Source organism: Lepus europaeus, chromosome 20 (assembly GCF_033115175.1).
Source record: "Lepus europaeus isolate LE1 chromosome 20, mLepTim1.pri, whole genome shotgun sequence".
NCBI classification, from domain to species: Eukaryota; Metazoa; Chordata; class Mammalia; order Lagomorpha; family Leporidae; genus Lepus; species Lepus europaeus.
The window spans coordinates 28,466,385-28,478,999 of NC_084846.1; the positions used below are offsets into that span (position 1 = coordinate 28,466,385).

At 40.7% G+C, this 12,615-nt stretch overlaps 1 protein-coding gene across 7 annotated transcripts in view; it reads left to right on the top strand.

Annotated features, from left to right (window-relative positions):
• Positions 1 to 12,615, top strand: part of PALS2 (protein associated with LIN7 2, MAGUK p55 family member) — a 121,124-nt gene that overhangs the window by 62,314 nt on the left and 46,195 nt on the right. For 6 of the 7 annotated variants that reach the window (XM_062178148.1, XM_062178150.1, XM_062178151.1 and 3 more), the window contains one exon: positions 10,561 to 10,713. In XM_062178148.1, the coding sequence (XP_062034132.1) occupies positions 10,561 to 10,713 (153 nt within the window). Of the gene's footprint in view, positions 1 to 10,560; positions 10,714 to 12,615 lie in introns of those variants that run through there. The other variant, XM_062178154.1, reaches the window with a different exon arrangement.

The window sequence follows — 12,615 nt, forward strand, 5'->3', positions numbered from 1 at the left end:
TTTCACTCTGAAATTTATATTTATCTGGCTAGGAGTTAAGACTTTACCATTAGGAACCAGCACTGTGGCATAGGGGGATAAGCCACTGCCTGCAGCACTGGCATCCCATTCAGGAGCTGGTTTGAGCCTCAGCTGCTCCCATTTCCAATCCAGCTCCCTGCCAATGTGCCTGGGAAAGCAGTGGAAGATGATCCAAGTACTTGGGCCCTTGCACCCACGTGGGAGACCTGGCAGATGCTCCTGGTCCCTGGCTTCAGCCTGGCCCAGCCTGACCCAGCCCTGGCTGTTGTGGCCATTTGGAGAGTGAACCAGCAGATGAAACTTCTCTCTCTCTCTCTCCCTCTCTGTATCTAACTCTGCCTTTCAAATAAATAAAATAAACCTTTGGGGGGAAAAAAGAGAATTTACCACTGCTGTAGCTGTAGGTGTTAGAAGCTAACTTTCCTCTGATGTCCTTGTCTTTGTTTCTCCTGTTGGCTTTGGGTCTTCCCCAGAGATTTCTAGTTAAGTAGTTTCTAACATGTGCAGTTCTTAAAGTTGCATTCCCATTTTTATGAGAGCACTATTGCTGTGGTTGTGAGGGTGAGGGGAAGTGTTCTGTGGTGCTGATTCTGTCTTTTTTTTTTTTTTTTTTTTTGACAGGCAGAGTGGATAGTGAGAGAGAGACAGAGAGAAAGGTCTTCCTTTTTGCCGTTGGTTCACCCTCCAATGGTCGCTGCGGACGGCGCATCTCGCTGATCTGAAGCCAGGAGCCAGGTGCTTCTCCTGGTCTCCCATGCGGGTGCAGGGCCCAAGCACTTGGGCCATCCTCCACTGCCTTCCCAGGCCATAGCAGAGAGCTGGCCTGGAAGAGGGGCAACAGGGATAGAATCCGGCGCCCCAACCAGGACTAGAACCCGGTGTGCCGGCGCCACAAGGAGGAAATCCTTGTTAGCCTGTTAAGCCATGGCTCCGGCCACTGATTCTGTCTTAATTCTTTTTGCCCCACATAGGTGAATCAGGAAGGCTGGATGGGGCTGGAGTTGGATATCTCCTTTCTCCCTGGCTAATTAGATTCTAATAGTTTCATTAAAGATAAGTCTTGTTAAGAAAAACCATATATCCACGTGTATCTCAAAATAGCTAATTCCCCCTTCCCTTTGCTGGAAATTTGAAGTGTTTTCCTCTCCAGTTTTCACTGCTAGAACTTGATAGGTCTCCTTGATTTTTAAGATTATTTATTTACTTATTTAAAAAGCAGAGAACCATCCTCTGGTTCACTCCCCAAATGCATTTCCCACATCCCATATGGGTGGCAGGGACCAAGCACTTGGGCTATCGTCTGCTCTCCCAGGCACATTAGCAGGGATCTGGATTGGAAGTGAAACACCTGAGACTTGAACCAACACTCCAGTATGCGATGCTAGCATTGTAAGCAGTGACTTAACCCACTACACTACAATGTCGGCTTCAAGTCTCCCGTATTTAAAATGCAGAAGAGTGAGTACCCCCGACCCCTAGATTTTTTTTTTTTTTTTTAATTCCCTACCTTGTCTACCCTGAGCCTCTAGTAGTTCATCAGTTGTTATAAATTTTTGTATTCTGGTGCTGATTCTGATGGAAGTTTCTACTTCTGGTTTTCTATCCACCCAAGCTGTGATGCTCTGTATTGACCTATTTGTCCAGTTTTAGGGGGTAGCAATTTCCCCTGTGACCTCAGTTGTCCAATGAATCTAAGAATTCTTGATTTTCTCTTTGTTCAGCTTTTTTTTCCTTGTGAGAATAGAAGGGATGATTTACTAACTTCCAACATACTAGACTACAGTTTTTTTTTTTTTTAAGATTTATTTATTTATTTGAAAGTCATAGTTACACAGAGAGAGGAGAGGCATAGAAAGTGAGAGAGGTCTTCTATCTGAGGTTCACTCCCCAATTGACTGCGATGGCCAGAGCTGTGCCAATCCGAAGCCAGGAGCCAGGAGCCTCCTCCGGGTCTCCCACATGGGTGCAGGGGCCCAAGGACTTGGGCCATCTTCTACTGCTATCCCGGGCCACAGCAGAGAGCTGGATCGGAAGAGGAGCAGCTGGGACTTGAACCAGCGCCCATATGGGATACCGATGCTTCATGCCAGGGCGTTAACCTGCTGTGCCACAGTGCTGGTCCCTGCAGTTTCTTTCTATGACTGAATAATATTCCATTTACATGGATATGTTTATTCATCTGTTGATGGACAGTTGGGTTGTTTCCACTGATTTTGCAAATGATGTTATAAATATTAGTGGGGGCCAGCGATGTGGAGTAGCAGGTAAAGCTGCCACCTACAGTGCCAGCATCCCATATGGGTGCCAGTTCGAGACCCGGCTGCTCCACTTCTGGTTGAGCTCTCTGTTATAGCCTGGGAAAGCAATAGAAGATAGCTCAAGTGCTTGGGCCCCTGCATCCACGTGGGAGACCCGGAGGAGGCTCCTGGATCCTGGCTTTGGATTGGCCCAGCTCCAGCCATTGGTGGCCATTTTGGGAATGAACCAGCGAGTAGAAGATCTTTGCCTATCTCTCTCTCTCTACCTCTGCCTCTCTGTAACTCTGCCTTTCAAATAAATTTTTTAAAAAGACATTAGTGTACAAATTTCTGTGTGGACATGTCTTTCATTTTTTTCTGAGTGTATGCCTAGCAGTGGAATTATTATGCCATATGGGAGCTTTCAGAGCATTGTGCAAAGTGCCTGTACCGTTTATACTCCCACCAGCAGTGTGTAAGAATTCTGATACTGGTATATGCTCTCTAACACTTGTTATCTAACTTTTTGATTCTAACCATCCTAGTGGGTTTGTGGTTTTGATTTGTATTTCCCTGATATTGAGCATATTTCTTGGTGCTTATTGACTATAAAATCTGTATGCATTCCTTTCCCACTTTTAATTTGGGTGGTTCTTTTTGTTATGGTGTTGTAAACGTTTTTTTTTTTTGTTTTTTTTTTAATATATTTTAGATAGCAAACAAGTGTGTGTGTATATATACCCTGTAGAAATATGTGTGTATATATAAAATTTTGCTAAATTTTATCCCATTTATAGGTAATCTTTCCATTTTTTATGGTGTTTTTGAAGCACAAAACTTAATGGGGCCGGCGCCATGGCTCACTTGGTTAATCCTCTGCCTGCGGCACTGGCATCCCATATGGGCGCCAGGTTCTAGTCCCCGGCTGCTCCACTTCCAGTCCAGCTCTCTGCTGTGGCCCAGGAAGGCAGTGGAGGATGGCCCAAGTGCTTGGGCCCCTGGGCCCATGTGGGAGACCAGGAAGAAGCACCTGGCTCCTGGTTTCGGATCGGCATAGTTCTGGCCGTAGCGGCCATTTGGGGGTGAACCAATGGAAGGAAGACCTTTCTCTCTGTCTCTCACTGTCTAACCAGTCAAAATAAATTAACAAAAAAAAAAAAAAATGCTGGTTCATTCCCCGAATGCCCACAATAGCAGGATTGAGTCAGGCCAAGGCTAGGAGCCAGAGACTCCATCCACGGTCTCCAGCTTGGATGACAGGAACCCAAGTATTTGGGCCACCATCTGCTGCCTCCCAGGCACCTTTGCTGGAAAAGGGATTAGAACCAGACACTCTGGGATACAGGAAACCTAAGCACTGGCTTAATCCACAGTACCACAATACCTGCCCTGAATTTTGTTATTTTATTGCTAGTGATTTTGAAGTCATATGTAAGAATCTTTTGCCAAATCTAAGGTGAATGAAAATTTACCCCTATGTTTGCTGTGAGCATTGTAGTTTCAGATGTTACATTTAGATCTTGGATCCATTTTGAGTTAATTGTTGATTTATGATATGAGGAAAGAGTCCTGATTTTCTCTTTCACACGTGCCTATCCAGTCCATTTGTTAAAAATACTGTTCTTTTTTAAAGTTTTTATTTAATGAATACAATTTTTCATAGGTACAGCTTTAGGAATATAGCAGTTCTTCCCCCCATACCCACCCTCCCACCCCGACTCTCGTCCTACCACCTACTCCCTCTCCCATCCCATTCTTCATTAAGATTCATTTTAAATTAAGTTTATATACAGAAGACCAACTCTATACTAAGTAAAGATTTCAACAGTTGGCGCGCACACACACACACACAATGTAAAAAGTATTGTTTGGGAATGAGTTTTGTAGTTAATTTTCATAGTACCACCCATTAAGGACAGAGGTCCTACGTGGGGAGTAAGTACACAGTGACTCTTATTGTTGATTTAACAATTGACACTCTTAGTTATGACATCAGTGATCAGCTGAGGGCTCTTGTCAAGAACTGCCAAGGATATGGAAGCCTTTCGTGACCACAAACTCCGTCAGAAAAATACTGTTCTTTCAGTTGCTGTCCTATTCTTTCTTCATTGAATAGGTTTGACACCCCAGCCAAACACGTAACACAGTGGTGATTATTGATGTCTGGGTTTATTTCTGTCCTGTAAATTCCAGATTAATAGAAAGCTGTTAATCTATTTGTCCTTGTGGCAGTACCACGAAGTGTTGATAACTGTTGCTTTTAGTATGTTTGAAATCAGAAGTGTGACTCTTTCGGTACCATTTCAGCTGTTACCGATCCCTTATCATTCCTTAAGAATTTTAGAGTCAGTGTGTCAGCTTCCACTAGAAAGTCACCTGCAAGTCCAGTGGGTGTTAGGCTGAATCTGCAGCTCATGTGGGAGGTATCGCTGCCTGAGTGGTGTCTCTGATCCGTGAACGAGGGATGTTTTCCATTTATTTACATCTTCAATTTCTTTGAACGATGTTTTGAAGTTTTTTTCAGGTTATAAGTTGTACATTTCTGTTAGATTTATTCCTAAGTATTTTTTTTTCCTTTTGGTGTTATTGTGAATGAAATTGTTTTCTGAATTTTCTTTCCAGATTTTCCATTACCAGTGCTCATTTTTTAAATGTTTGTTTATTTATTTGAAAGGTAGAGTTACAGGCAGAGAGGGGGAGCAACAGAGAGAAAGGTTTTCCATCACTGGTTCACTCCCCAAATGGCCACAATGGCCAGAGCTGGGCAGATCCGAAGCCAGCAGCCAGGTGCTTCCTTCCAGTCTCCCACATGGGTGCAGAGGCCCAAGCACTTGGGCCATCTTCAGTGCTTTCCCAGGCCATAGCAGAGAGTTGGATCAGAAGAGGAGCCTCCAGGAATTGAACTGGAGCCATATAGGATGCTAATGCCACAGGCAGAGGCTTAGCCCACTACCCCACAGTGCCAGCCCCTCATTGCTAGTGCTTAAAAATACATCTGACTATTATATATCGCTCTGGTACCGTTACCTTGCTGGACTTATTTACCTGTTCTGGTTGTGTTTTAGTAGATTCTTTAGGGTTTTCTAAATACTGCTCATGTCATACATGGGTAAAGTTATCTCTGCCTCTTGTTTTCTGATCTGGATGTCTCTTTTTTTGCCTTGCCTGATTGCCTTGGTTGGAACCTCCAGTGTAGATGTTGTATAGAATTGGTGAGAATGATCATCTTTGTCTTGTTCCTGACTCCAGAGGGAAGATTTTAGTCTTTCATTAATAAATATAATTGGAGCTGTAGATTTATACTGCCTATTCTAAACCTTGACTTTTGGGAGCAGATTCTGCATCAGAACCTAGAGAATACATTTACTCTTTGGGAAGCTGATGTGGTTTTCCCTTGTGTGGGTACAGCACAGTTGAAGTCAGCCTTTTTTTTTCTTTTTTTTTTTTATTTTTTATTTCATAAATGTGAATTTACAAAGTGCAACTTTTGTATTGTTGTGGCTTCCCCCCCACCTCCCTCCCTCCCGCGGCCTTCCCCTCTCCCTCTACCATCCCTCCCTTTATCGAGTTTCATTTTCAATTACCTTCATATACTGAAGATCAACTTAGTATATACTAAGCAAGGATTTCAACAGGCTGCATTCACACAACCGCACAAGGTATAGGGTATTGTTCGACTAGTAGTGTTTTTAAGTTTCATAGTAAAACACATTAAGGACAGAGATCCTACATGGGGAGCAGGTACCCAGTGACTCCCGTTGTTGATTTAACAATTGGCACTCTTATTTGTGACATCAGCAATCACCCAAGACTCTTGCTATGAGCTGTCTAGGCTATGGAAGCCCCTTGAGTTCACCGACTCTGAACTTGTTTAGTCAAGGCCGTGTCACAGTGGAGGTTCCTTCCTCCCTTCAGAGAAAGGCGCCTCTCTCCTTGATGGCCTGTTCCTTCTGCTGGGGTCTTGTTCACCAGGGTCTTTCATTTAGATTGTTTTTTGCCATCGTGTCATCAGCCTTTTATTAAACATGGTATAATATGTGATCTTGCTACTTGTTATTTTGAACTTGTCATACATAGCCTTAGAATAAATTCTTAGAAGAATCACTGTATTTTTGATAGATTTGGTCAAATTGCTCACCAATATAAGTTCCCAGTAGTGAAAAAAAGTATGAAAATGCCTGCCTTCTACCACAATCTCGCCCACGTGGTATGTTACCTGAACTTTTATCCTTGGCAGTCTGATAAGAAAAAGGATATTTTATTATGATTTTTGTTTTACTTCTCTTAACATAAGTAAAATTGTGTATCTTTTTGTATATTACAGAGCTATCTGAATTTCCCTTTCTATGAATCTTTTGTTGATATTCTTTGCCCATTTCTGTTAATGAATTTTGGTCCTTTGTTGGTTTGTAGAATGCCTTTAGAGGGAAATTAGCCTTTTGTCTAATGATTTATTTTGACACTATTTGTTATTTATATTTTGAATTTGCTGATTTTTAAAGAGATTTTAAATGTTTTTATAATGAATTTTATTAGGCCCTTTTTGGTATAATTTATAGCACTTTGCATCATAGAGAACTCTTTCAAAGAATAGAATAAAATTATTTTATGTTTTATCTGAATACTATTAAAGCAATGTTCTTTTTACCATTAGGAGTTACAGATTCCCTTTTCTAGTGTTTTGATATCTGTGTGGGTCTCATTCTACACAAGTCTGTGTGGCTCACCAGTGTTATTTAGAAGCTCCCTGAATACCTTGTATGTGAGTTATCTAGGAATTTCAACTTTTTTTTTTTTTTTTTTTTTTTTTTGCTAAGTAGGTGATTTCTTTCTTCTTTTTATATAATTTACTTACTTGGAACACAGAATGACAAAGAGAGGGAGGGAGAGAATCTTCCATCCACTAGTGCACGTCCCAAATGGCTGCAACAGCCAAGTCTGGTCCAGGCCAAAGCCGAGAGCCTGGAACACTGTCGGGTCCCCATGTGGATGACAGGGACCCACATCCTTGAGCTACCATCCACATTATGAGGAAGCTGAGTCTGAATCGGACTGGGACTAGCATTCCAACAAGGGATGTCCACCATCACAAACCTCTGTGCCATAGTGCTTAACTAGGTGATTTCTGAAAAGTTCTTTCTTTTTTTTTTTTTAAAGATTTATTTATCTATTTGAAAGGCAGAGAAAGAGAGAGAATCTGTTATCCCTTGGTTCACTCCCTAAATGGCAACAATAGCTGGGGCTAGGCCAGGCGGAAGCCAGGAGTTTTTTCCAGGTCTCCCAAGGTGCAGGAGCCCAAGAACTTGGGCCATCTTCTGCTTTCCCAGGTGCATGAGCAGGGAACTAAATTGGAAGCAGAGCAGCCAGGACTCAAACCAGCACCCATATGGGATGCCAGCACTGCAGGTGGAGGCTTAACCTTCCACACCACAGCACCGGCCTCCTGAAAAGTTCTTTACTTGTTAGATAATTCATTCTAATCTACCTATGCTTACTTCATCCTTTATTTTTCACAGCAAAGCTCATCCTGATAAACTTTCTGATATGCAGAAGCAAATTAGAAATTGAATTCTCTGTTCTCTCCATCTCATTTCTGCTTGAATTCTTATTTCTGTTTGGGTATTTGTGACTGTTGTTAGTTTTGTATTTTAGATCTCTAGAATAGAAGAGAATGACTCTTGACTACAGCCAAGCTTACTTCCTCTTTACTTAACTTTTTCAATATCTAGTAAGTAGTGACTATTTACTTAGCCCTGTTGTGAGAAGATAGAAAATTTATGGTTTGGTTCTTGGATTTAAGGGAGAAAGGCAAAGCTACTCATAATAATCCTATTATTATTATTAGAAAATATGTTTGTCACTTTAGATATAGCACACAACTTTTAGGAATAAAATTCCTAAACTATTAATATAATACTATCGTAATATTCCTAAAATAGTATTCCTGAACTATTATTCACAAGATAGAGACCAGACAGAAAGCCTCCATCCACTGCTTCACTTCCCAAATCCCCACTGTGGCCAGACCCAAGAGCTGAGAGCTCCATCCAGGATTCCCAGATAGGTAGTAGAGATCCAGCTACATGAACCACCACCTGCTGTCTCCTAGGTTCTGTGTTATCAGGAAGCTGGAATTGGGAGCAACTTAATTGGTGTCCCCATCCACTAGGCCAAATGCCTTCCCCATAAAAATATTTTTGTTTTGCAAGCGTGCTTGGACTGTGCTTGGGAGAAATACCCAGAAGTTCTGAAAGAACCTTTTCTTCTCTGCAGGTCGTTTTTCTTAAGTGCAGTGGTGAATGGGATTCTTAGAACTGGCCATACAGGAGGGCTAAGCCATATCTCTGTCAGGTCTAAATGTGTGTCAGTGTCAGTCATGGCACAGTCCTGTCCGTTTGTGGCTAGTGAAACCTATCTTTCTTGAGTTAGGCTAGCTTCTAACACTTCTCTTTCTTGAAATAAGATGGAAGATGTCTCCGTCTTTGTGTCTCTCCCTCTGTCTATATAACTCTGCCTTTCAAATAAATAAATCTTTTTGGAAAATTCATTTAAAATGCAGAGTGACAGTGAGACACAGCTGCTGGCCCAAGCTGCTGGCCCACTTTCAAATGCCCACATCAGCCAGAGCCGAGCCAAACCGAAGTCAGGAGTCAGAAACTGAATACGGATATCCCGGATCCAAGTACCCAGGCAGTCCCCTACTGCCCCCCAGGTTACACATTAGCAGAAAGCTGGGATCTGAAGCAGAGCTTGGCGTCAAACCCAGACACTGATATGGGATGCAAGCATCCCAAGTGGCAGGTTAACCACTGCACCAAGCACCTGCCCCTCGTGTTTTTGTTCATTTGGTTTTTAATTTAACTGGCAATATTTCTATTGAAACTGTCAGAAATTTTAGGTTGTTTATAATTACCAAGTTATGTAGATCGCTTCAGTGTCTTCCAGAGATGATGATCATGCCATGGTACATGTTGAGAGCCCTGTCTCCCTGTCTTGGTCTGGCTTGTGTTGTTCTTTCAGAAAGATAGTTACCATTCTCATCCACTGTGGCATTTTTTAGACTTCGTAATTTTTTCTCATCAACATCTAACAGAAGCTTCTTCCTCTGTTTAAGTAACATTTGCTGTTTTTGATATTTTAATTTTTGTTCAGTAGCTCTTTCTTTATTAATTTATTTGACATATCTTTAAATTTTGTTTGTTTTGAGGTTGTTCTTTAAAATGTTGCTTAATATGTAGCTCTGCCTTCCAACTAAGAACTTACTTCACTCTTGTGAATCACCTAGGAAAAAAGTACATTTAAACAAAAAGATTCTTGTCAGCATTAGAATGGTATATGTGTACTCTGAAGAATCTACCATATGTGGTGGAAATGGCATGTACATTGTTACAGGTGTCTGATAAAGTTCCTGCAGTTACCACTTTAAATTTAGATTTGTTATGCATTTATAGAAATGAATCTTGAAATAATATGTTTGGATTTATCATCTTATGTGGTTTTATTTATGTTAAACCTTAATAGTCATACTTTTCCCATCTTCAGAATCAGAGAGCAGCCTTTTATCAGGAAAGCAAGCCGACCTTATTTTTATTCTCAGTTTGAATTTAAAACTATGCTTTGCTCCTATTAAAGGATAATTGACATTATGTATTTTGTGTAACGCTGCAATTCATGGTCCATTTTCTGTGGGAAAGATTGTGAGAATTCAAACAACAAAGCAACCTAAGACACAGAAACAGGAGGGGGTCATTCCTGTAATGAAGTCATCTGGTCTTTCAGAGAACAATGCAATAATCACCTGCCGAGAATGGACTCTTCGCTGATTTTAAGAATTGAAAAGTTGTAGCTTTAGCGTTTTGGGACTTCCAGAATGCTTTCTATCATATTTTAAAATACTGACATAGTGGTTCTGTTCCTATTCTTTGTTTTTGTTATGCTCATTTATTTTAGTAAAACATAAATAGCGTCTAAAGTTTAAATCTCAACTAGAAAATAATAAGAAATTCTGTCAGTGAGCAGGGAGTATGTGTTTTTTTAAATAGTCATCTACTCTGTTCAGATTTTTCATGGATTATTAGAAAAATGAGTCACATTCTATGACTTTCAGTGTAAGAATAGAGGCCAAGGTTGACTATATTGCATAATTACTGTACAGTATGCATATTGTCTCTGATTAAAAAATTTGCTTTCAATGAATCCTCCAAGTATTATCTTTCAAAATTATGGAAAAAAAACCCAGAAGTAAGCCATGATCAGGAGCAAAACAGATGCTATTACTTGAAGCCACTGTCATTTTTTCCAGGCTCATGAGAAACTTGAAGACTCGAAACTAGAAGCTGTCAGTGACAATAACTTGGAATTAGTCAATGAAATTCTGGAGGATATCACTCCTCTCATAAACGTGGATGAAAATGCGGCAGAACTGGTTGGCATACTCAAAGAACCACACTTCCAGGTAACCTTTCCCTGTCCTCCTCCTCTCCAGGAGTGGTTAAGTTCAACTTTATGATGGTGGATTTTTAGGATGATTTAGGACTATATTTTGTAAGTATGTAAATTCCAACTTAGGTATTTTAATATCTTGCTGTGTCAGGGTACAAGATTGGATATACGTGGCTAAATGTACATACAGTGTCTATAACAGAAATATATCACAATGGGTTTTCCTTTGTGTGGTTAAAGAAAACAGCTCTAATTCACCATCAGGACACATGCAAGAGATATTTTCCTCACTGTGATAATGGACTTTTTCTTGTTTGCTTCTTCTCTGATGCCAAGTCCTTCTGGGGCCCAGTAATGCACATTTTGCATGTGTTTCTCAAGACTGGGGCGCAGCTGATTACTGTGGGGCAGAAGAAAGCTGTGTAAGGGTAGAAACTTCTATTACATAACATACTAAGTAAAAAAATAAATGCAATTTAAGCATTGGCCTTTCCCAATTAAGAGTTTATCAGTTTCACAAAGAAGGATCCATTTCAGAAGAGAAAGGGCAGGGACTATTTCTTTTAAACCCAGAGTAGGATAATTTGGTGTTGGGGCAATTTAGGAAAATAGAGTAATTGAAGAGAATAAAAATACATCCATCCATACACAGCAACTAGATTTATGACAGACGGTGCGTTTTAGTGGTGAAAGAATGGGATAGAAGAAGGAAGGCTCACCTGTGCTTTCCCTTGGAAATCTTAGCACCGAAAATCAAATGGAAACACCCTTTTGTTCTGTCTGAGCCAAAGACTTTATGTGATTTTCCAGCAATGTTACTGCAAAAAATGAAGATTTAAAAGTGCAATAGTTCCTACACAAGTCAGTATATTAGGCGAAAAAGAAAAATGACACATGTCACAGACACCTTACGCACTGCCAGTTGATCAGATCCTTATAAAGTACCTTGGACTTTATCCTGAGGACAGCGGGAAACCTTGGAGGGAGAGTGTGGTACTCACTCATTTCCAGCCTAGGTCTATCTATGGCATCTGGCTGGAGCCTCCCCTTTCCCTTTTGATCATGATGCTGACCTTGTAGAATGTCCCCCTCCTTGGTTTGAATGGTTGCTTCCCCACTGCGTAGTTTAGTTATCCCTTCTATTTCCTGTAAACAGATTCTTTAAGTTCATTCGTTGGGGCCAGACTGTATTGTAAATGATACACAGTGTGAATTAAACTACATCAGAGGTGGGTATTTGGCACAGTGATGAAGATGCTTGTTGGGATTCACATCCCAGTTCTCAATGCCTGAGTTCAAGTCCTGGCTTCTCTGACTCTGCTCCCACTTCTACCTTCCTGCTAATGCAGACCCTGGGAGGCAGCAGTGATGGCTCAAACAACTGGGGCTCTGCCACCCACATGGGACAACTGGATTGAGTTCCCAGCTCCTAGGCATTTGGGGAATTAATCAGGAGATGGGGTTCTCTCTCTCTCAAACTAAACAAATAAAATTTTAAATTATTTCAGAAGATAAATAATACCTGATTGGCCCAACTCTGTTGATGCCGAGATTGGTCTCAACTAAGAGTGATGATAATCTTTCTCTGAGGTCTCCGCTTAGTTACTATTCTAACATTTATACAAATGCCACTTCTTAACTGTTTACCTACTGATGAGCACAAATAATTCTTACCTAAATCAATATTTTTATTAGAAGTTACACATGAATTTTTTGCATTCTCTTATTTATTATCTGGTATTTTTCTATTTGTAGCATTTCTCCTCAGTTCACCTGTTGAATTATCCTGTAGTGCATTTCCTACTTGAAAAATCAGGGAAGTGCTGGATTCTTCCCTTTACCAATTTTCAGTATAAATAGTTGTTTAAAATGGGAGTTTCAAATTATAGTAAATGAGTCTTGTTGCTCCTTTTGT